Raw genomic sequence first — 25,229 nt, 5'->3', positions numbered from 1 at the left:
AACACGTTTTACAGGTTCAAGGTCCAGACACATTGACATCCGATATCAAAATATAAGGCAACTGGTTAAACAAGGTTTTGTGACGTTACAGTATGTGCCTACACGTGATCAAATTGCTGACATGCTGAACAAACCACTTCCTACAGCCCAGCATGAGTATCTGCGTGAGAAGATGTGCCTTACCTGAGTCTTCACTTTGCTGACGAAAGAAGGGGAATGTCACTGCACGTTTTTTTTGTTCGTCAGAAAAGTTCATTTCTAACTGTACATTTCCCCTGTTCTCTGCACCTGTTGTGATAACTTATCTGGTAACCATAGTGAATCCCATATGACTAGCTATGTTATGGTTTCAGTCTGTTTAGTGCGCATGTCTAGAAGAAGTTCCCAGAGTTATTATCTGTATTGTTTTTTCTTCACTTTGCTGTTACTGTCTGTTACGTTAGGATGAAGCTAGCTAGCTCTGTATAATATATATTTAGTTTTTATATTTTTGTAAGTAAAAGGTATTTAGTATGATTATGCGTCGTGTTTTTCTTGCCTTCCTGCAAGTGTATCATGCATTCTCTGAAGCACGGTCCGTCGCCCTCTACAAAGGTGATTTTTACCTTGACACATTTTACAACCTTTCTTGCCACAGTTGTTAAGTAAGTAACACAGCTGGTAAGTGAATCTGGCTTCCCCATTGACTTTGCTTGTCAGAAGGTCGCAAAAGGTGATCACACATGACCTCCGGACACTGTAACTGTCATAAATATGAGTCAGTTGCCAAGCGTCTGAATTTTGATCACATGATCAGGGGGATGCTGCAACGATTGTAAGTATGAAAAATGGTCATAACTCACTTTTTTAGTGCCACTGTAATTTCAAATGGTCACTAAATGAACTATTGTAATTTGATGATCACAAATGGAGTGGCAATTCCATCACTACGCAATGCAGTTGTTAAGAAAGACATCATGTGACCAAGATGGACTTGTAACTTTGCTTCTGCTGCAGTTCTTACGCGAGGCATCACATGATCATGGCTTGCAATTTTACTGCTGGCTCCTACATTGACTCTGCTTGTAGAAAGCAGGCTTCAAACTGCACAAATGGCAATCATGTGACTGTGGGTCAGTGAGATGGTTGTAAATGTCTACCAACTACAAAGTGCCCAAATGTCAGTTATGTCACCCTGGGAACACTGATATACTTGGTAAGTGTGAGGACCTGTTGTAATTTCAAACAGTTGCTAAACAGGAGCATTGTTAAGCAAGGACTAGCTGTAATTTAATCATAGATGCATGTTACATGGCACATAATTTTTTTTTGCTAATTCATTCTTGGTTAGGGGGAAAGTACGTAAAATTCTAAATCAGTGTGATGTGTGGGGGGAAAACATTTTTATAGATGGTAGGTGAAAATGAGACAAGACAATACTGAAAAAAATGATTTGTCCATTCACAGTCCCAAGAATGAATGAGAATGGTGACTGATGAGTATCTGCTTAAAAAAAGGGCTATATCAAGTATGCGTTTTAAACATAAGTCTATTCATATGTACACATGGAAAAAGAATCAATATAAAGCTAAGAGCCCAACTGATTTTACTGTTTAATCATGAATGATTAGAGAATTAATGAAGGATACAAGCCATCTTTGATAGTGCCAAAAGTTGAATTTAGGAAAAAAAGACATTGAAAAAAGTATAGATATTGCAGAAAAAGAAAGTATGGGTCTTGCTTGACAGAGAAATAATAGATTACTCTCCCAATTTATCAAATGGAAAAAAGTTGTAAGAAAAATGTAAGAAGATGTAAGAAAAAAAATGATGTGGTATTCCAATCCTATTTGGTGAATAGAGTTTAGAGTTCTGGGTCTAATTATGCTCTGGGTAGGATTAACATGTTTCCCAATGAGCTTAGCTTTTTTTATCAGTGAAGGATAGATTCTGATCCTCACTATAAGCAAAATTAGCTTTATTAAGACTCTCTCCCTTCTACCTGCTTTTTTGGTTATGAGCAAGGCAGATTTTTTTTAAAAAATGAAGGTAACATCTTTTCTAAAATCTCTGTTTAATAATCCCTGAAGTTTATCATAGGCATCTTGAAGCTCTGAAATGTATCCCAGAATTCTTATATCCCAATGAGTTTGGGCACACTGAATCTATAGAACATGTTGTTCTTTATTCCTTATTTTATCTTAAATTTCCAGTACCTCGTCAAATTGGTCGATTTCATGCATATTCTTCTAATTTAATCCTCCTATAACATTTGTATATTTTGCACTGCAACTTGTGCCCGTTAGTATAGAACATTTTGTTATTTTCATTTTCATTCCATTTTTAATTACTACACTTTATCACTTTTAGTATAGCATATAATTATAACCTATTTAGTACATTATCACATGTTATTATACTATTAATAGTAATGATAACTTACTCTTTTGTCCTTTGTAGAATTATTAACTTGAAACTATCTCACCTTGTTATAGAATAAATCTTTGCCATCCTGTGGTCTACTTGGAGCATTACATGTTCTTTTGGGATCTTATGTTTTAATTCATTTGTAAGCAGCTAACCATGATTTTGGGGGTGGGGGGTTTCTATGGTTTATCTCTTTCAGTATTGAATGCTTGCATTTAATATTTAAAGTTTAAAAAATATTTTTATATGTCAAGTTCTTTTAAAAAATAAAATGTAGTTTTGTTTACTTCCTGTTAAATTGCTCTCTCTCTCTCTCTCTCTCTCTCTCTCTCTCTCTCTCTCTCTCTCAATAGCGGTAACAGAAACTATCAAACTGCAATCTCAAAAGATCCAACAGGAGTTTCAGTCTTCCAAATTATGGGCTCAATAATCTGCTTAATTATCATCAGCTTGGTGTTGATTCTTAGTAAACTCATACATAGATTTTTTTTAGGAGGACCTGGTATCTTCCAATACTGGACCCATTGCTGCGGAACATCCCCTTTTCTTTCCTTCCACCTTTCTCAGCATTATAGACTACTCCAGAAAACAAGGTGTTTGCATAATGTGTCCAAACTATAATAATTTGAGGCTGGTCATTGTGCCTCAGGATTGATTTATTTGATAATCCATTTATTTATTTATCTAGCCATCAAAACACCAAAGTTCAAAAGTAACAATACTCTTTTCTGTCCTGCTTCTTCAAACAGTTACCTCCAAAAAGCAGAGAACAGGGAACAGAAAAACCCATTACCTGCGTAATTTGATCTTTGTAGGTTTAGACACATCTTGAATATATTTTCCAGGGCCTTAATGGCTACTCTACCAAGCACCAGTTTGCAGTGTATCTCTTGACTGCTGGCTTCTTTACTGTTGTTTCTAAATAGTAGACAGTTGATCATCTATCTACTACCAGTGAGATAGCTACCAGTTAAGCTATCTATCTCTTCAGTATCTTCATTGTCAACTCTAAGGCTGGTACTTGTTGGCAAGTACATTTAATCATAATTCTCTGTTTTTTTCATTTTGCTTCTTTACTCTCAGTACTACAGCTTGCCAATTATTTGCATTTTCATGTATCCAGGTCTTTAGCATAATGCAAGTTATTGATGTTTCTTTCTCCAATTTTAAAACATGCTCATTTTTCTCCAGTCGAGCTTTCTTCCACATATATTTCACATATAGGTTGAGTGAGTGAATGAATGAATGAATGAATGAATGAATGAATGAATGAATCAACCAACCAACCAACCAACCAACCAACCAACCAACCAACCAACCAACCAACCAATGTCTATATTAAACAGCTTTATCTTATTTATTTGCCAACCTGAAGCCAGTTTGTTTTGTCATGTTCTGTCTATGCTTTGGCTTGCTGGTCTGCTTTCATATGAAGACAATGAGATGTTTTGGGATTCCCACTTTTCTTAGCACATTCCACATCTTGACATGATTAACATGACTGAAGGCCTTTCTATAATTAATGAGCATGCATTCACTTATTTCTGGTATCTTTGGTTTTCTTAATTATCTAGTGTGCATCAGCCTTTTCTAAAACCAGACTGCACATCGGGCATTTCCATTTCCCTATTGGACAAACCTAAGGATTGTTTCGCTGCCATGAAAAAAAAAATTAACCCTTTTTTTTTTGAAAGACTAACAACCTTATATGGACTTTCTGTAGAAAGAATAAAAGATTGAATTGATGATTTAGGGATTTGGGGAATAAAAAGGGTTAAAAATAGAGGGGAAGGGAATTACAAAGTAAGAGAAAAAAAGAAAGGAGAAAGAGTAAGTATGATGGCAACTACTTGATAGAAAACAGGGTAGAAATCATATTTCCTTATTTTTCTTTTCTTTTTTATTTGTAATCATCTTTTCTCTATTTTTATAGCTTTAATGTATTTAAGAATACTATTTTTTTTTAAAAAAAGAACATCTGGCATTTCCCTTTTCAAATAGAGCTCAAATCTGCAATGGACAAGGATTAGTTTGCTAGTATATGAAGTTAGGAACATGTATGATAGCTGGCATACTCTTTAAACTCTTTATTTGGTACTGAGATGTGAATGTCTTCCAATTTATTTGCTACATCTATTTTCCATTGTCTGAATTTGCTGGCATAATTTGGTTAGAACCAGTACTCATCCTGATTCTATTGCTTGCCATATTTTTAAAGCTATTATATTACTTCCTAGCCTTCCAGCCTGGTATCAACCATAGTATTGATCTTATTTCATTTTCTTGCACTAAAGGTTGTCATAAGTGGTGAATATTGTCTAAGCCATCTTGGATGTTTATTTATTTATTACATTAATATGTCACTCTGACATGTCCTCAGCTGTTGGTTTTCTTGGTAAAACACAGGAGTGCTTTAGCGTTGCCTATTGCTCCGTGGCATGAAATAATGCCCTTGCCATTGTTAATAAATTGATCATCCGCTGCTGCCATCTTCCTATATTGCTGCTTATTTTAGACAGGTGACTTGGGTAACAGTGCTGAAAATATGTATTCTTATTTGCTCATCCCGCCCAGGAATAACAACGTTACTCCATCAAAAGGACTTTGGGGCTGGAGGATCAAATTGTCTGCTACAGTTTTTTAAAAATTGGGTTTGGTATATATCACCTGCATAAAATTATGGGAACATGCAGGTGTGAAAGGTAGATTATTTTTTGCAGACTTCTCCCGAACTCCAAAGTTTAATTTTATTCTCTAAGGCAAAACTATCTGTAAGATCGAGCAAACCAATACAGTTATGCTTAAAACTTAAAACATAGCGTAACCAAAGACTAAAATACAATTCATACCCAAAGTTCAAGCTAGGTTTCAGCCATAGCCAGATCCAAAGGCAGAATTCTAGAGTTCAAGCCTGTTCCAATTGTTCAGTTGGCATATATTAAAATGCAACAAAGGCGCATACTTACAGAACATTGCAACTTAAATGGCTTTGTAGTAGTAGTGAAAGATGCACATGTGATTGGATCTGGGTGATTGCCATCATTCCACTCAGCCAATAGACTATCATGGTGTTCAGTTACACCAGACCTGGACAGTGCTTTCTTGATAGCTCTTTCTATTGCGTTGTTATTGAGAGGAGTAATATTGGAGTTCGAGGGAGGGTGCACCAGATGTATACGATAGCCACTAATTTCTAGTGATAAGAGGGATTCTATAGTGGTGTATACATCAATTGTATTCCCATAGACAATAATATTCCCTGGAGAAAGAAAAAGGAAAAAAAACACAGAATAAACCTCATTAATATAATTAATATGATAAAGCTGAAGTTATCTGTGACCTCCTTGTTGCTCTGATACTATGAAGTAAACAGAATTACCTAACAATAACAGTTAAAAATAATTTACTAAAAAAACTGCCGAATGCATTCCAGAAATAGGAAACACTTTGCATCAAAGCAGGGAAACCTCATTTGTTTGAGATCCATTGGGAAAAAGAGGAAAGGGGGGAAAAGCACCCTCTTTTATCACATCACTTTATCCAGCCACCCTCTATTTTTGTTTATAAGACTTCCAAATAAAAACAATAAAGCTTAAGTATGATGGGAAATTTGAAAAAAGAAAAGGAAAAACATTGCCATCAGAATTCTCTTCACAAGTAAAAGGTAAAGGTAAAGGTTCCCCCGCACGTGCGTGCTAGTCGTTTCCGATTCTAGGGGCCGGTGCTCATCTCCGTTTCAAAGCCGAAGAGCCAGCGCTTGTCCGAGGATGTCTCCGTGGTCATGTGGCCGGCATGACTAGACACCAAAGGCACACAGAACGCTGTTACCTTCCCACCGGAGTGGTCCCTATTTTTCTACTTGCATTTTTACGCGCTGTCAAACTGCTAGGTTGGCAGAAGCTGGGACGAGTAACAGGCGCTCACTCTGTTACGCGGCACTCGGGATTCAACCCGCCAAACTGCCGACCATCTGATCGACAAGCTCAGCGTCCTAACCCACTGAGCCACCGCGTCCCTTTTCTTCACAAGTAGAGAACCTATTTATCCCTCATCTATCTGTTCTCTGCCAAATGTAATGAAATCAACAAAATAAAGGTACCAGAACATAAGATATTAGTGGCCTTCTACATCCATTTTCACTAATGTAACCCCAGAAATGTTGGGTTATAATTCTCATCCTCTCTATCCAGCATGGTGGGCATCTAAGTTATTACATATGAAATCTAAAGAAACTGAAATACTGTAAATACAGTACTGTAAAGTGAAGCTTTCTCTCAACACATAGTTGTTATATACTGTTATATATTATTTCCTTCCACAGTGGCCTATGTGGTCCTTACAATCAGGAGAGGATGATCTACAGATGGGACTATGGCTTGTTGACATTCACTCAGCTGGAGTATGAAGACAATCAATCTCTGTATCGGTGCCCACACTGTAGAAGAAACTTTATCTGGAGTCAGTGAACTCCAAAAATAGAGTGTTGTTACCAAAATTTGAAAATTATTTATTTCCCTAGACCTTCTTTTGATGTTATCAGCCAACCTAGTAATTGAATGTTGATTTTTAAAAAGCTGTTTTTGTACTTTATCCTCTATATATAGTTTTAATAAATATATTATGTTCTTCTAAATAATTTTGGTATTTGCAAAGTAGAAGTAGTGCAAAAATTATGAAAATGAATAATGAATAAATCTAGTTACTGCTATGGCTTAAATCTAAGTAGACCTAAGATCTACTGACTAATTAATATTCTTCCCTAAGAGCTTATCTCAGACTGACAATATTAGATATATTTCCTCAATCTGGAATAAGATTTTGGAAGTAAATTTACAAAGCCTGTCTAAACTAGCCATGTATTTTTTGAGTTTTACCAAAGCTAAAGAATTTATGAAGTAGCAAATAATAGATATCAGTTTGCAGAAAGAATTTTAGGTGCTTCCCTTTTATTTAAAAGGGAAATCCTTTGTCCCATCCTGACTAAGTTTCTATATAGATGTGTTACTGCAAAATACTGTAAGTCCTTTACTTTAGCATGTTTTAATATGCTGTGTTCAGTCTTACTGAAATAAGTTACAAACATATCCTCTTTACAGAGATGTTTTGTCTCTGGAACAGCTGAAATTGTGAGTTATAAATTTCATACTGCTGATGTTATGATTAAATTTATCACCTGTATTTAACTCTGCATTTTATTTCTAAATATGTTTCTTTGTAGATTAGAAAAGATTTATATATTTATTTTTCAAACCATGATATCAGCTTTAGTGACCAAATTCTGCTCCAAAGTTTTTATCATCACATGATTGATAGATAAGGGGTATTTTGTGAAACAAATAGGGTAATGAGACAATTATTAATCAGCCTGACTAGAAATAAAAGATGCAATTTGGTCACTCTAATTTTTACGTCATTTTATATTACTCTATTTAATGACACTGCTTTATTTTGATATCTTTTGCAAAATAGTTTTATAATGTTAATGATAAACGTTAGGTTTAATTTTTTTAGCACTTTAGTACTTCCTTTAATTCATTTTTATTTTAATGCAATTACATTTGACTTTCGGAATTTCTGTTAGATAACTGTATACCTTGTGGTGAGGGAAAGCAATAAAAATATTCTGTTTAGCCCAAAATCATTTAGTCCTTTGAAACCTATGTTTGAAACTTAAAACAAACTTCGAATCTTGCTGTGTGTTTCTAGCCTTGCCTAATGCCTATATAATATACTGATTTGCCTCACAAGTAATCTGGGATGCCTTGTGTCTCCTCATGATCCTAGCTAGTATTACTTTTAATTTAACACTTAACCCCATTTTCAAGGGCAGAGCTCACTTCTTAAAACTTGATTGAGTTGTTCCCATTAGTACCTTCACATTCTGTTTGGATTTTAGAATGCTATATCCTGTGAAAACTGCCATGTTAATCTTGGGCCTCATGACTTGCCTCATTTTTACACATTCTTAGCAGATAAATCTGTTGTGTAAAGTGTAAGGTTCCCATATCTAATGGTTTCAGTGATTAAAAAAGGAAACCACACTTAGTTTTTATATTATTTATATCTTAGGCAAATTATGACAATTTGATTTTGAAAAATCTATTGGTCTCTCCCCACTACTGAATTAAAGTGGCAGCCACCAATATTTGAATCAACACAAAATGAGAGACTAGCATGAAATTTGCCCTGAAGCATTTCATAAAGACAGTGGAGGCCCCATAATCTTTCATCAAGAAGCAGCTGAGAATTTGTGCTCCCTTTCTGTTGGGCAAATGCAGTAATTGGGTAAATTAAATTTAAGTAACTGCATTCAAAATTCAATCAATTTCTAAACAGATGGACAATACATTCCCAAATTTGGAAACTGGCATACTTATGATCCATGGAAATGTTAAAACCTGGAAGTGCATGCTTTTTAGTTTGAAGAAGATTTGGAAACCCTGAAGAGAATTATTGCTACTGAATTAAGATCTTAGAAGAAAAGGATCAACTTCATGTCATGTATTACAAATCTTCAAACTGTACCAATTGAAATAGATGGGCAACTCGCCAGAAATAATTAGAAACAATCTACTTTTGATACTGAGCAGCAGAAATCTTTATTTAATTACATGGAAGGATGCATAGGGGAATCCTCCCCTACAGTATGTCTTCCTCTATAACCAATAAATTATAATAACAGGGACCAGATTTTACATCTTTTGAGACAAACTACCAAATTGAAATACCATGCAAGTAAAGTTATGTTTTATCTAGATTTCCCTTTACAAACAATCTATTTTTTTTGGTCTCTCTTGGACATGATCTCTCTTGGACAAATCAAAAGATTTATAATACCTTTTGCTACCATGGATCTTTATAGGCCTCACATTTCTCTATTGAATAACACTTATGGTATTAGCTATTAAAAAGGAACAATCTGCAACAACCTGGATTTATACATTCTGAGAACATTACTTTGGGGAAAAATACATATTCTATTAAATGACACCTCTTTTTGAGACCTAGGACTGGGAATGGACAAACTAATATTAATTGATATTCAAATAAAGCATATGTAAGTATCTAAAAGCAATCTAAAAACTGATGTGGTATCTCAAAACACTGCAACTTGAAGATTCATTATTTTTGTGATAGCGAACCTAGCTACTGTCACCCTTGTTCTAATTTACTTTTACGGCCTGTTAAGAATATTAATGAAATAATTCAAAGCCTTTTTCTAAATTATATTCTGCAAACTATCAGTATATAATTTATGCTGGAGATTTCACCTCAGTTCAGGACTTTTAGTAGTCATAGATATCAACAGGATTATATTTGCATTTGTTCTGCCTTGGTAGATCAGCTTAGGGATTCTTCAACATGTTCCCCTGAAATCTCAGACCATGTTGTAGTGACTATAACTGGGAAATTTAATAATTATAAATCAGCCAATTCTAGATGGTACAAATAGTCCATGTTTAGCAATTGCCTTGGACAGCAACCATTCACAATTACGATAGTGATGAAAAAGTAACCTGATTTTTGTAGGTATAGACAAAGAACCAATTTTGTAGGTATAGACAAAGAACCAATTTTAATGGTTGAGGTGTTAAGAAATGTAAAACATATTTTTTTATAATTTGAAATTTAAATTAATTCATCAAAAATATTATGCATTTATTGGACACTCAAAGAATATTTTAAAATGGATCAAGATATAAGTTTGTTATCTATTTTTGAAAATTTCCTTTGTCCAAAAAATGAGATGAATGAATATTTATATAGTCTAGATTTAATAATAAGCTTAAGGGTTGAATTAATTTTATATGCCTGGTTATTATATCAATCTTTTTTCCCTTTTGTTAATTTTTGTTTGTCAATTTTTTAATGATTATAATATATTTAGGGACTTTTTTTGTTCATTGAATCAATCAATATCATTTTTCTTGTTGGCATTATAGGGTTTTTTTTTGCATGTCAACATAAATTTAAAGAATAATTAAATAAAAGCTGCATTCAACTTATTGTAATTTATAAGTTTGTACAACACAGCAACAAACCATAAATTTTGGTTAAGATGAAACAGCAGTCTTTGGTTTGGTGATATGTAAACATAGCCTTTCTTCATCACCTAAACTTAGGGGATTGTTAGGTGGATTACATAAATGCAGCAAATGTGCATTCTGTATATATTTTTTTTAAAAAACTAATATTACAAATTTATACAGAAAAACAAAATTTTATACTTGTGTGCACAGGTACAGTACTTGCACACAAGCATACATGCAAAGAAGGACGCACACATGGCACTGCTTACTATCAAGTCAGGATCAAAATCTTAATTTTAACTGGGGTTTTACTTATGCAGGGACGAATATATTTTTTTTAATCTGTTTTTAACTTTTGTATCTTTGTTTTTTAATCACCCTGTAAACCGCCCTGAGTCCTTCGGGAAAGGGAGGTATATAAATGTAATAAAATAAATAAATAAATAAATAAATAAATAAATAAATAAATAAATAAATAAATAAAAGTAAGGGCAGTTTCCCTGAATAATATGGCATGCAAAATGTTCTTTATGTTTCTTCCCCCAAAGAATGCATTCTGCCTCTCAGGTCCCAAAGGGGTAGATCTAACAGAATAAGGAATTAGTAAATGGGGCTAAATTGACCAGATTTGTCAATGCAGAAGCATTTGTTTCCTAACATCAATCAAATAAACTAAACTGAGAAACAAGACAGATTGAAGAGGCATCTTTCCCATAATTGCAGAGACGAGCAGGGGATTGTACACCGTATCATATATCCCATCACTTGCTCCTCAAAAGATAGGACTTGGTTCCCCAAATAAAAGACATATCTGCACAAGTGAATTTATTCATCACACTTGCAATAAAAAGTGTAAAAAGTATTCTGTTTGGTTTTACAAAAATCAACATACAACCACGTCATTATGAATGGGCATACGAAATGGTAATGTATATCCATAAAATTCCTGGTTCCTTATAGTATAGATCTTGTTTTTCTTTACTGTACATAGCAAGGAAGAAAAAGGAGCAGAGGTTTTTAGGACTGCCATCCAGACTGATCGTTTCTCAGAAGTTTTGTCCAACAAAAAAAGTCAGGAGAAATTGAAAGCATCTATCATTGCGGAAACAGAAGTTTTTTAAAAAAGAGGAAATCTGGCAGAGAAACTCCACACTGGAGGAGTGAATTAATACACACTCAATGCTATTTCCAACATGGAAATAAGGGAGCTCAAAAGAAAAAGGGCTAATAATGAGCAGCGGTTAGCAGCCAGTTCTGGAGCCAGTTGCAAAAGAAACAATTACAGGTACTCCTCGACTTATGACCACAATTGAACCAAAAATTTCTGTTGCTGAGGTGAGTTTTGCCCCATTTTATGACCTTTCTTGCCCCCTTTGTTGAGTGAATCCCTGCAGTTGTTAAGCTAGTAACGCTGTTGTTAAATGAATCTGGCTTTCCCATTGACTTTGCTTGTCAGACGGTTGCAAAAGGTGATCACTGACCCCAGGACTTTGCAACCGTCTTAAATATGAGTCAGTTGCCAAGCATCCGAATTTTATCATATAATCAGGGGGATGCTGCAATGTTTGTAAGTGTAAAAAATGGGTATAAGTCACTTTTTTCAATGCTGTTGTAAGTTCAAATGGTCACTAAATGAACTGTTGTAAGTCAAGGACTATCTAATTGCCTAATTCCAGCTCAGAAGATAACACTCCCTCCTCCTTCAGTACCAATGGTCACTGGAAGAAAACTGAACTGTGCTTTTGACAAAAGTAACACATCTGAGGCATATAGGTGCAATCAGTGGCATCTATAACTTCAGACAGAACAAGCTGAGTACAAGATTCAGGTTATGTTTTATGTCCAATACCTGGCGATATGTTTTGCTCCTTCTAGCATAACAAATATGCTATACAAAAGAACAAGTAAGAAATTATTTGGGGAAATGAAGGCGATAAATTTAACTAAAATGAATTCCTTCTTTGCATCCAAGTCTTCTGCCATCCATTCATGCATATATTTTCTAATTCCCAGATTATCAGCAATTAACAACATAAATTCACTGATTCCCCATAAGGCAGCTTATATGATAATTAGTTGCTTTAGAGAAATTGATTAAAAGTAGAAAAGCAGAAATCTAAAGGAAGTTTGTACTGCTCATCTTAGGATACAGTGGGATCTCATTCCATATCTATGTACTGAAACATTAAGCAGATCCATTGCTTGCTTTGAATATTTCTGTCATGCCATTCCATTTCTGGGTCCTGCAAATATAGATAGATTTACAGAACCCAACCCAAGTATAGAAGCCGTTTTGGCAAATCAGGCACATGCAACTTAATGAAAGGCTGCATTTGTATCCATATAAATATAACACACATGGTATTAGCCAACTGTAGTACCTTTTACACGATGCAGCTAGTTCTACATTAAATTCCAAAAAGTCAAATTTTATTTTATTTTCAGTTTTTTTCAGTCCAAAAAAATCTTGTGACTAACTGCAAAAAACATTTACTAACGATATTACTATCTCATGTGTTAATTAACAAACCCAGATTTTGTGCTTAGGTCTTTCATTTCATTTAATCTAATTTCATAAAGTAATTATAGATAATTCTTACTTTCAGTCTTTTGTTCCGGGTAAAAAAATATAAATGTCTCCAAAATTGACAGTAAATTGTAAATTAATCTGTACAATAAATAAGAGCAGATGAAACAGTTTGCAAAGATTAATTAAGCTATAACTACATGCTAGAAATGGAGGTACAACTTGCCAAGAAATATATAAACCTCTGCTCGCTTCATGTAGTAGCTGGTAAAGCCGTTACCTGTGGAATCAATCACTTTTTCTTTTAGCCACTTGATTGCTGCTAATGCATCTTCATCATCAGAAATAATAAAAAGATTGGAGGGCACTACTCCTGTGTATTTTTGTTTATAATTGGTTGATACCTCTCTGTTGGTTAACAATTTTTTGATATCTGCACCACTAGGACATGGGACCTATATTAATAGACAAATAAATATTATTAGTCATAAAACTCTTATTTTTCTTCACAGATACCACTTTTTATTAAAATATATTTGTTTCAGCAATTCACATTTTTATAATAAATGAGCTATAAAACTACCAAGCAAGCAGTAACTCAGCAGCCAATCCATAGAGGAGGAAATGTACTACATCTGCCTGAGAAAATAAAAATATTTTAATTAAACAGAAATATTGATGTTATAGATACTTGACAAATGAATCTAGGTCGTGAGGTCTACAGGCAAAATACAGATTTTATTTTAACAGATGCTACTGTTGTGTTCAATCTCCTAAGCTCCAAATATTGAGACAAAATCAGAAAGAACCATATTGAAGGCTTTTAAATTATACAGGCTAGTCTTACACTTATTTTCAATGATACTCTAAACTTGTCTCATCTCAAGAATGAAAACTAATGATTAAATCTACCAAAAGGACCACCAGCTTGTCTCAATAAATTTTTCATTTTAATCTATTAATTATAACTGAATCCTATTGGTAAAATGAAAAAAATCAGAATGGTTAGAACACTCTTCCCCTCCTATGTATTATGTTTACAGTCTTACAAAAATTGAAAGGATATTGGCGACTAGCCGTTCTTCACCCAGGATCTACGATAAGTGAAACAGTGTCCACCACTGCTAAGCACTTTTAATTTGTGCTTAGATTGTAAGCCGCCCTGAGTCTTCGGAGAAGGGCGGGATATAAATGAGATTAAAATAAAATAATAAATAAATCTGCTGAGAGGAAGCAAAACAAAAACCAAAACAAACAAAACAATTGGCTAAAACTGACATTTTCCACCCAGTTCTTCGGAACAACTTCTGCTTAAAGACATTTCATGAAAAATTGCAAGGGTTGAATAAAAAGTAATGCATTCAGTATTCTTAGTTGGCAGTACTGATGCACTACAATAGGGGTGTCAAACTAGCGACCTGCGGATTGGATGCATTACACGCAGGCTATGCCCACCCTGGCTCCACAAAGACAAAAAACATCGCGATATGTCACAATACGTCATGTGACACGATCAAGTTTGACACCTGTGCATTAGAAGCTGTCATGTTCTTTAGCATTTGTTATTCTCTTTAAATTGACAAGAGACTCGAATGAGAAAAGGTTGCGTTCCTATTTTTCCTGACATGTAACTCTACAGTTACTCCGAGTCAGTGCACTTTAAGATGAACTAATTAAAGATAGCTGATGAATAACTCACAAGCGAAATTGCTTTCAAGAATGGCATTTCATAAGAAGAAAATTCAGCTGCAATATGACAGTTCTAGGCCACACACCTCACAGGCCACACAAGAGGACTTTGGATCTCACCAACATTCCTTATTTGCTATACACATTGCACATTTTCCCAAAACTAATGAAATATTTTTGTGAGCATCTGTTTGACTAAAATGAAAAGGTAAAAAGGACTGTTAGGATCTGGTAAGAAAAGTGGCTTTAAGAAGCTTGTCCATTGTTGGCAGAAATGGGTAATAAATGAAGGTGATCATGTGGAGGAGTGAATGCAGGCAATAAAAGGATTTTTTCTGTTTCACTTATTAAAACATTTCTATTTAAACTAATGTTATAGAGGTATAACCAGCTTTTTCAACTGCAAGAATTGGAAAACTACCTCCCTGGTTTCTTTTTAAAAAATGTTCACATTTGTCATTCTTTTTCCCCTAAGTTCCCTGTCATATCAGCCCATAAAACAAGGAATGCTTGCTAAATTCTGGTATCTGTAAAAGGCAGACCGTGGATTGTGTGAATTCACAAATGGCTATTCAAAGAACCACCATCACAAGAAACAATTTGCTCTTCTTTGTCATCTCTCTGCATCATGTGTATGGGTGATAAGAACATCGATTTACAACCCTGGGATAGTGTTTGGAGAACAGAAGGCAATGTTGCTCGATAAAAGAAAGTAAGCAATCTTGATAACGTGGAAGGCTGGGATCACATTACCATTCTGCAACAAGCAGAGAAAAAGATTCTTCAAGAAAAATATATACATGAGGCAGTGGCCCTACCTCAGGGATGGAGAAATCTATCCCTATGAGAACCGTATAATTGTTTTCAACTCTAAAAGCCATTTGAGCTATGGTCATCGATGTAGCATAGTAAGAAGACTAAAGTGTTCAGTTCCTCAGCACTTCAGCCAAACTTCTTGTTCAACCTCTACTTACAATCTCACAAAGAGTCAGCCAGGGAATCTGGCATATGGGTGAGAAGAGAAATTGACGTCCAGTGTATTCACTTGAGAACAATACCCTATCATTAACAATTCTAGGGCCCATAAGATAAAATAATCTGGTATTGAAATTTGAAAATTATGACATAATTTATGACATAAAAATTAACACCAAACATTTTATGACGTAGTACAAAATGTTATAAAACATTTTCTGTGGTCAACCCCTGATGTTTCACTGTGCTATACAATTTAACATGGGTTATTTTCCAAGCAGATACATCTCTGAATCTCCTTGAATTTGAAAATGAAAGGAATACATTAGAAAATCTGCCTTTGTTGAAGACATGAAGAAATCTGATCCAGTGCTTTTTTTGTAAAAAAAAAAAAGAAAAAGGTGACGGAACTCACACACGTCATACATACTGGCATCTCGAGTGAACCATTTTTCTCCATCATTAACGATGGGGGGTGAGGTGTTACCCCCCGTTGGTAGGCACCGTAACTTGGGCGTCCTCCTGGATTCACGGCTCAGTTTGGAAGATCATATAGGAGCCGTGACCAGGGGGGCTTTTGCCCAGGTTCGCCTGGTGCGCCAGTTACGGCCCTATCTGGACCGAGATGCCCTACGCACAGTCACTCATGCACTCGTAACCTCTCGGTTAGACTACTGCAACGCTCTCTACATGGGGCTGCCCTTGAGGACCACTCGGAGGCTTCAGCTGGTGCAGAATGTAGCCGCGCAAGTAGTAATGGGAGTTTCCCGATACTCTCATGTAACACCTCTTCTCCGCGAGCTGCATTGGCTTCCAGTTGCCCTCCTGGTTAGATTCAAGGTGCTGGTGATGACCTATAAAGCCCTAAATGGCATGGGTCCGGATTACCTTAGGGAGCACCTGCTGCCAGCATCAGCTTCCCATCGTCCTGTGCGCTCCCACAGAGAGGGCCTCCTTAGGGTTCCGCCGGTTAGAGATTGCTGGCGGGTGATTCCCAGGGGGTGGGCGTTCTCTGTGGGCGCGCCCGCCCTTTGGAATGAACTGCCGATGGAACTTCGGACTGCCCCCGACCTTCACTCGTTTCGCCAGGACCTAAAAACCTGGTTGTTTGAACTGTCTGGCCTGGACTGAGGGGTTTTAAATTAAATTAATTTTAATTTTAATTTTAATTTAACTTTGTCTTAATCCTGTGGGTTAGTATTAATTTAATTCTATTTTATCTTTCCTTTTTGTATTGTTTTAACTTGCCCTGTGAACCGCCCTGAGTCCTTCAGGAATAGGGCGGTATATAAAATCAATTAATAAATAATAATAAATAAATAAATACAACCCGCCTTGCCTACCCTACAAGGTTCCATCCAAAAAAGGTGCCAGAACTCTGTTCTGGTAATTCTATGACAAAAAAAGCCCTGGAAATATCTATCTCTGAAACAATGATTCAAGGATCACTAGTTGTCTCCTAAGAACAAATAGTTTGTTGAGGAGCCTTGGAATTCCATCGCTGCAAGATTTGTCAAATCAAATAAATCGAATCAGATCAAAGACAAATTCTTATGCTGCAACAGTACTGAACTGAATAGCATAGGCTCTCATTTGTTGATAGATTATTTAAATCTGGGACTCATTCTGAGATTTTCATAAGATTTCTAATAAGCTACAAACTACGACTACTTATATTGAATTCAGCCATGATGATTTTTTTACTAACAGTCATTGTTTTTTTATTCTTATAGACTATTTCTTGAACTATTTGTTCAATTAAGCATGGGATCACAGTCTTGAACATGGTATATTTCTAAAAAGAGGATAAAAAATAAGGTTTTAAAAATATTTTGGATATGAAAAAAACAAATTATGTTCCAAACATATTATAATATATGCAGTATAAATTAATTAATCTGAGTTCAATGGAAATTTCTCCCATTTAACTAGGTATAGGAGTGCTGATTCAATATTTGAACTTACCTGATACTGTTGGCCAGTGCAGAGAATGAGATGATCATATAGCACTTTTTTCCCCTTGGAAACTATTACATGTTTTGCAGATCTGTTTATAGCAATCATTTTTCCAGCCACAACATTAATCCATGAACCAAGTGACATCAGTGCATAATCATCCTCATTAAAACAATAACTGTGAAGAAGCAACAAGTTCATTTTAGTAATTGTATATAATTATTAATTATATTCTGCTCAATTGATTAATATCCCATAATAGATCAAGTCCTCTTGTTCCCTTTCAGAAAGTTTACTGAGGTCCGTAGTAAGGAACGGTATTTATACTAAGAACAAGCTGACATTTCATTTTTTACTGATACTATTCTTATTTCAGCTGGGATTTTGTTTTCCTTTTCAATTTTTTTATTCATCTATCATTTTTAATATATCTGTGGATTGCAAACTATATCAAGAGGGCAACATCAACATTAGCCACAGAAGGGACTAAAAGGAGAACTCAGAACTCCCAGAATTCCTGACAGTGTGAACTATTAACCAGTGAAACGGCTTGATTTCAGAGGTGTGGGTGCCCTGTCACTGGAGGTTTTTGAGAGGATGTTGGACAGTCCAAAAGAGTGTAGGTCCCTTCAGCTCTGTTACTCTATTAGTCTAGAAGACTAACTTCTAAGAATAGAAATTTCAGTTTACATTTTCTTTTTAAAACACCTTCTGAATTTTGGCAATTATGAAAATAAACTTCTAGAATTTTTGAAAATTTTAGGGGGGAAAAATCTTTTAAAGAGGTGGGCAGATGTTCCAACTGAGAGACAGCACAACTGAGTGGTGAGCCAGCTGTGAAGCAGCCCAGTGTCCCAGCTGTGAGCCCAGCAGCCCAGCTGAAGATGGAGAGGTGGCCCAGTGACCCAACTGGGCAGCTGAGCGCAGGCGGTGAGATGCAAAGGGAAGCCACCTCTCCGTCTCTCATTTTCAATTTTTAAATCTTTTTTTCAATTTTAAAATTCTAACTGACGATATAGTGACTTGCAAAATATGTCATTGTATTTCACTGAAAACCTAACCTGCATTCCTTCAGCTGGGAGGTGTTGGGAGACAGTTTTCGCGGGAGGGAGTTCTCACCAAGCCCCTATTGTCAACTCCAGCATTGTATTTCAGTCTGAAATAAGGGCATTGCAGCCAACTATTCTAATCGTCTTCAACATTGGGTTAACATCTTGTTCATGGAACTATCAACGATCTGGTAGAAGGATACATCCAAATATTTGAATCACTTAATTTGACCAATTAAGTGATTCAAAGGAACTGAAGTGATGTAAGTGATGTAAAGGAACTGAAATATTTGAATGCATCGCCCCAGTGGGACACTGGAAGCTCTCTCAACAAGAGAACTTATACCATTTATACCAACTTATACCATAAGTATACCATATACTTATTCTCAACAAGAGAACTTATACCATTTCAGACAAGTGACTGTCTAGTCTCTTCTTAGAGTGATGGAGCGCCCATGATTTCTGAAGGCAAGCTGTTCCACTGGTTAATTGTGGATACTTCATCACTGGAGGCTTTTAAGAAGAGACCGGACAGTCATTTGTCTGAAATGGTTTAGGGTCTCCTGCTTGAGCAGGGGGTTGGACTAGAAGACCTCGAAGGTTCCTTCCAGCTCTATTCTGATTCAGGTATTGTATTAGGTAAAGGTAAAGGTTCCCCCGCACATGCGTGCTAGTCGTTTCCAACTCTAGGGGCCGGTACTCATCTCCATTTCAAAGCCGAAGAGCCAGCGCTTGTCCGAGGACGTCTCCGTGGTCATGTGGCCGGCATGACTAGACGCCAAAGGCGCACGGAACGCTGTTACCTTCCCACTGTAGTGGTCCCTATTTTTCTACTTGCATTTTTACGTGCTTTCGAACTGCTAGGTTGGCAGAAGCTGGGACGAGTAACAGGCACTCACTCTGTTACGCGGCACTTGGGATTCGACCCGCCAAACTGCCGACTTCTGATCGACAAGCTCAGAGTCCTAACCCACTGAGCCACCACGTATTACCCCACAGGAAAACACATGAATTGGAATGAAACAGTAGGAGGTTACTACATTTGCTAGTAAGAAAATAATGGATTAGCAAGAGGTACAGATTACTGCAGACATAGCTATTACAAACCTGTAATGCATAAACCAGGATTATGCAACCTTGACAACTTTTAAGACTTCTGGACTTCAATTCCCAGAATACCCCAGCCAGCCATGCTGGCTGGTTTTAAGGTTGCCAAGGTTGGACACCCCTAGCAAAAACAAGGCCTAGCTTAAATTCTTCTCCATTTCTAGAATAGCTTCCTCTTATCCCACCTCTATTCTGTTTTTCCCCCTTTTTTGCTACTTTTCTTAAAAAGAAGAGGAAAGGATTACTGAAGGCATCGCTATAGTTTTTTTTAAAGCAAAACAAGGATAGTAATTTAGCAAAGGGCAAAACCTGAAATCCATGACAAGGGGAGTGCAAATGTTAGAACTAAATTTAATTAACTCATTACTATATAAATGTACTTGCATAGCATCAGAAGTATATTTTACTGTTATAAAATAATGTTTATGTTCGTCTTTTGGGCAGTATTGAAAATGCTCCAAACAAACCTGTTGATTAAAAATTGCTTATGCAGATTATTTGATGCACCTTTCCCTGGAAGGCCATGAGTTGAAATCAATGTAAGGTTGTTGAATTTCAGGTGTGGGCTACAAAAAAAAAGAATACCAAAATTTTTGTAAATTTACTTCAGTTATTTTTAATTCATATTATTGATAAGCAATTGAAATGTCAACTAAATTGTGCTTTTTGGTGCTTAGAATTCATATATCTTATGCAAATATGCACCAGTATTTATATCAACTTTTACAAACTATGTTGACACCAATAATAGTAACAGTAGTAATAGCTGCTGCTACACATAGTCCTCGACTTACAACTATTTGATTAATGATGGTTTGAATTAATGATGGCCTCTGAAAAAATCAGTTACAACCTAAATTTGAACTTACAACTGTTGCCCTCCCCTCATAATCATGTGATCACAATTCAGGCACTTGGCTGTGGTCACATGGTTGATTTGCAACTTTTTTTTGTCAGTTTCCCCCAAAAGCTTATTAGTTAATCTGGGTTTGCACTTACAATCACATGACTTAATTTACAACCATAGTGACTCGACTTATGACCATTGTAAAATGATTGTAAAAGCAAGTGTGGTCATGTGATAACTTGACTTATGTGACTGCAAAGATGGAAATTCCAGTCCCAATTGAGATCATAAGTTGAGGATTACCTCTGTTATCATGATTGCCTTTATAATCATCACCTATACACCTATAGACCTAAGTGCTAATGAAAATGCTCATGTTTGGGGTGAAAGGAATTAATATTGGATAAAATAAAGGAACTTCTATTTTGAAAATATCTGTTTCATCTTCCTTAACAGAAAGATCTGGACTAACAAATCTTCATCAGTTCCCACTTTCTTTCCTGTGTAGCTCAAAACTATGGCCTGCAATGTTGTATTATGTGAATAGGCTTTGGGTTGTAAATTCCCCACTTTTCTGTTCTCCAGCATCAACATGAATAGATCAGAAGTTTGTTTTGATCAAACAAATGGAATCAAGTTGTGCTCTATAATTCAGTAATGTTTGCCACCCATAATTTAAACAAGGAGAAGCAGAAGTTAAATCAGAATCTGTTGCTAGGTAACTAGACGATTTACAAAATATACAACAAACAGACATTCCTAGCAGCGTTTAATACCATCGGTTATGGTTATTCCCTATTGGCACATGTGTATATATGCATGTTTTTCCATTGCATCTTTTTAACCCAATCTAAATGAACTCTGGACAGAATAAAAATTAAAACAAGAAACAGACAATAGCACACAATATAAATAATTAAAATATCATCAACACACAATATAAAACCTGTAAGGTATCCATAAAGCAAACTAATCTAGGGAGGCAAATCTCTGCTGGAAAAGCTTTGCTTTAGCTGATTTTCAAAATTCCAAAATAGGGGCTTTGCATACTTTCTGGGATGAGTATTCAACAGAATGCAAGCTGTCCTAAAATAAAAAAAAGGATGGACAGCAACCAAAAAACAATTTTTACAGCAACGATTTGTTAATTCTGGTACTCAAAATAATTCCTGGGTTTATATATTTGTTACATTTATATCCCATCTTTTTATATAGAAGCTCAAGATAGAGTGCAAAGTATTCTAAGGCACTGCTTTTCAACCTTTTCACAGATTGTACCACTTTTAGGACATGACAATATTCGAGTACTACCAGTGCTTAGTAAGGCATCAAAAACTTGATGACCAAAAAAAAAAAAAAAGGAAAAAAAGTACCGGTTTTAATTTCTTCAGAGGCAGTTTCTTTGCTGAATCACTTTCCTTTGCCCTGATGAACATATCACAAATTTATCCATATTTATTAATATGCATCGCTACCTTGGTGGTCAGGTGGGTGGTCAGCCCTTCTTCCTCTCTCCCTCTGCTCTCTGTCTCTTTCACAGCCTCTGCTCTTTCGTTGATCCCTCTGCTTGTCTCACAGAAGCCTCTCCTCTTCTCCCTCTCTCTTTCTCCATCCCCTTCTCTTTCCTCGTCGTACTTTTTTTTCTCTCCCTCTCCCGCCAAAACCTCCTCCTTTTATATCCTCTCCTCTCTCCCCCGTCCTCCTTTTTATCTTCCAGGTGCATCACTCTCTGGGGCTCACGGAGACTCCAGCGTCAGTCACTACCCCAGTCTCAGTCCCCCATGCAGTCACCCGCTCCCCGGTTGGCCACTGCACATAGTGCTGATCAGTTGGAGCTGAGCTCTGATCCTGGGGCCTCTGTTGAGCCCCAGCAGCCCTGCAGCTCCAGCTGATTCTCTCACCTCAACCAGCACCCTATCTGCTGCTCCCAGCAACAGCAGAGGCTGGCGGAAGCACCAATCAGCTGGAGCTGCTCACGCTAATCCTGGGCCCTCAGCAGAGCGCTGGCAACACCGCAGCCCCATCTGACTCTCCACCCAAAGACTGTGTGTGGCATCCGGCCACCCCTGAGGTTGCTGTAAGCATCAATCAGCTGGAACTTAGCGCACCAATCCTGGGCCCTCAACACAACCCCAACTGACTTTCCCCCAGGCCTGTGTGGCGCTGCCATCACTTCAGCTCATCCCACCCGCTACACTTGTCTAGGTTGCATACCACCTGCCAGGTACCAAAGCACCACCAGTGATATGTGTATCACCAATCGGAAAGCCCTGTTCTAAGATGTTTCCCAATTTCCTCTTCTATAAGAATACATTGGATGTTATTTCTGGATTTCTTTTCTCCGCAGCTTCTGGTTGAATCCAACCATTTTCATATCTGATCTTCCTCCCCTGCCCAGATTTAGTTACATTCTGTCCTGTTTTCAGAGAGCTATCCTGCTGATGGACAGATGGATAACCAGTCTGAAGGAGATAATGTGAAGCTCCCTCAATAATTTCTTTACAACATTCCTTTGGATCGGAAAGAGAAAAGTAGAGAAAGCGTTCAGAGGTTGACTTCTTGAATTCCTCCCAAAAACCATTTTAGCACTTGCCATAGGCAGTTTCTCTACCTTTTCTATGTAATGAATTAATGTATTAGTCCATGTGTGTCATGTGCATCTGCTTTCCTCTGTTGCAACTCTATGTTTTGCTCTGTGTACAGGGAAACAGAGAGCAAGCCGTACACTGTTATGTTCTGCTCTGGGTTACGTGAGCAGAGGGGAGGAGAGAGGGGGACTTAATATGAACTAACCAGCAGCATTCCGGCTCACTGCCCAACTGCTTCTCTCATAAGGAGACATTAGGGCAAGGGTAGGCAACCTTGGCTCTTTTATGACTCGTGGACTTCAACTCCCAGAATTCCTGAGCCAGCCAAGGTTGCCTACCCCTGCATTAGGGGATTTTTTTTCTAGAATGTTTTACTCTGCAGGACCAGATTTGGTTCCCCTTTTACTTCGATGTGTTTCTTTTGGCAGCTTCTCCCGCCTTACCAAATTTGGTCCCACTGCATTCAGTTTTCAGACATACAGAGAGAGCTCTTCTCATCTCTTTTACTCAGTGCTTTCCATTAATATGGCAAGAATAAAGAGGAAAGATCTAGAGCTAGTTATTAGGAATCCACTTCTGCAGTTTACACTGAAGCATGTGGATTGCAAATGGCAGCTGCAATTCTATTCTGACTTAATAGACAACAACCTCGTTAAAGAAATACATTAACCTTAAATACAGCACTCAGACAGAGACTTTCACATCATGTCTATATCATGCTAAATATGTACAATCTTTACATGTCATTAAACAAAATAATAGCTTAAAAAAGTAATCTCTTATGCCAAATTTTCCAGCTCAGATATATTAGTCAATTGAATTGAATTGAATACTTTATTTGGTCAAGTGTGATTAGAATTTGTCTCTGGTGTACAGTAGAAGCTCTCAGTGTACATGCAAAGCAATGGAATAATAGTAATAATAATAATAATAACAGCAACAACAGAGAGTAAGCAGGATAAGAAGGGGACGAGAAAGAATGAGCTGGCTGGCTGGAGTCACTGAAGCAGTGGGCCTGAGCCTAAATGGACGCCAGAAGATGGTAGAGGACAGGAAGGCCTGGAGCAAAGTTGTCCATGGGGTCGCGATGGGTCGGACACGACTTCGCAACTAACAACAACAACAACAGGATAATAAGGATAAATAATAATGCTACAGCCATACTACTTCGGTAAATACACATAAACATTAGACAGCACTGTTAGAATTAGGCATTCCACAGAGTGAAGAAAACCTGTCTTTGTGTCTAGTTGTTTTGGCCTGCAATGCCCTGTAGCATCATCCTAAGGGGAGGAGTTGAAACAGTTTATGTCCAAGATGTGAGGGGTCTGCAGATACCTTCTCAGCCCTCTGTCTGACCTGTGTAATGTACAGGTCTATGGAAGGCAGGCCAGTTGCAATTATTCTTTCTGCAGTCTTAACTATCAGTACCTGGCCTGTTTGGCTGCTGTACCAAACCTGACAGTTATAGAGGTACAAATGGCAGACACAATAATTCCTCTGTAAAACTGTATGAACAGCTCCTGGGGCAGTCTGAATTTCCTGAGCTGACGTAGGTAGAACATTCTTTGTTGTGCCTTTTTATTGATGGTTCTTGGAACAACGTAGGATTCCTAGTGTCTGGCAAAAGGCTAAAGTTGAAGCAGTTTTAAAAACCAGGTAAAGGGGCCAATACCTCTAAGAGGTACGGTCCAATTTCTCTCTTGTTGCCACACATACAAACTTCAAAATAATGGTACAAAATCACCTCACTGTAATCATAGAAGCCTTTTCATACAAAAGGCTTGATTTCACCCCGAAAAAAATTTCACCACACAGATCCTGAATTTAACCTGGTATATGGAAGATCCCCTTCATGGATTACTGCCTTGTTGTGGGGCTTGCATAATTCAATGAAGGGGCTTGCATAATTCAATGAAGCTATGAGCTATACCATGCAGGGCCACCCAAGACGGACAGGTCATAGCAGAGAGTTCTGACAAAATGTGATCCACTGGAGAAGGAAATGGCAACCCACTCCAGTATCTTTGCCATGAAAACCCTATGGACACT

At 36.9% G+C, this 25,229-nt stretch overlaps 1 protein-coding gene across 1 annotated transcript in view; it reads right to left on the bottom strand.

Moving 5' to 3' along the window:
• CFAP61 (cilia and flagella associated protein 61) overlaps positions 1–25,229 on the bottom strand; it is a gene marked incomplete at both ends in the record, with an annotated part of 142,199 nt that overhangs the window by 41,699 nt on the left and 75,271 nt on the right. The window contains 4 exons of the mRNA XM_083358329.1: positions 5,373–5,665; positions 13,244–13,418; positions 17,593–17,761; positions 20,210–20,308. Of these exons, the coding sequence (XP_083214455.1) occupies positions 5,373–5,665; positions 13,244–13,418; positions 17,593–17,761; positions 20,210–20,308 (736 nt within the window). The remainder of the gene's footprint in view (positions 1–5,372; positions 5,666–13,243; positions 13,419–17,592; positions 17,762–20,209; positions 20,309–25,229) is intronic.

This window comes from Vipera ursinii, assembly GCF_947247035.1.
Source record: "Vipera ursinii genome assembly, chromosome: 3".
Lineage (NCBI taxonomy): Eukaryota > Metazoa > Chordata > Lepidosauria > Squamata > Viperidae > Vipera > Vipera ursinii.
The sequence above is the reverse complement of the archived record's forward strand: the minus strand, read 5'-3'. Positions and strand labels throughout refer to the sequence as shown.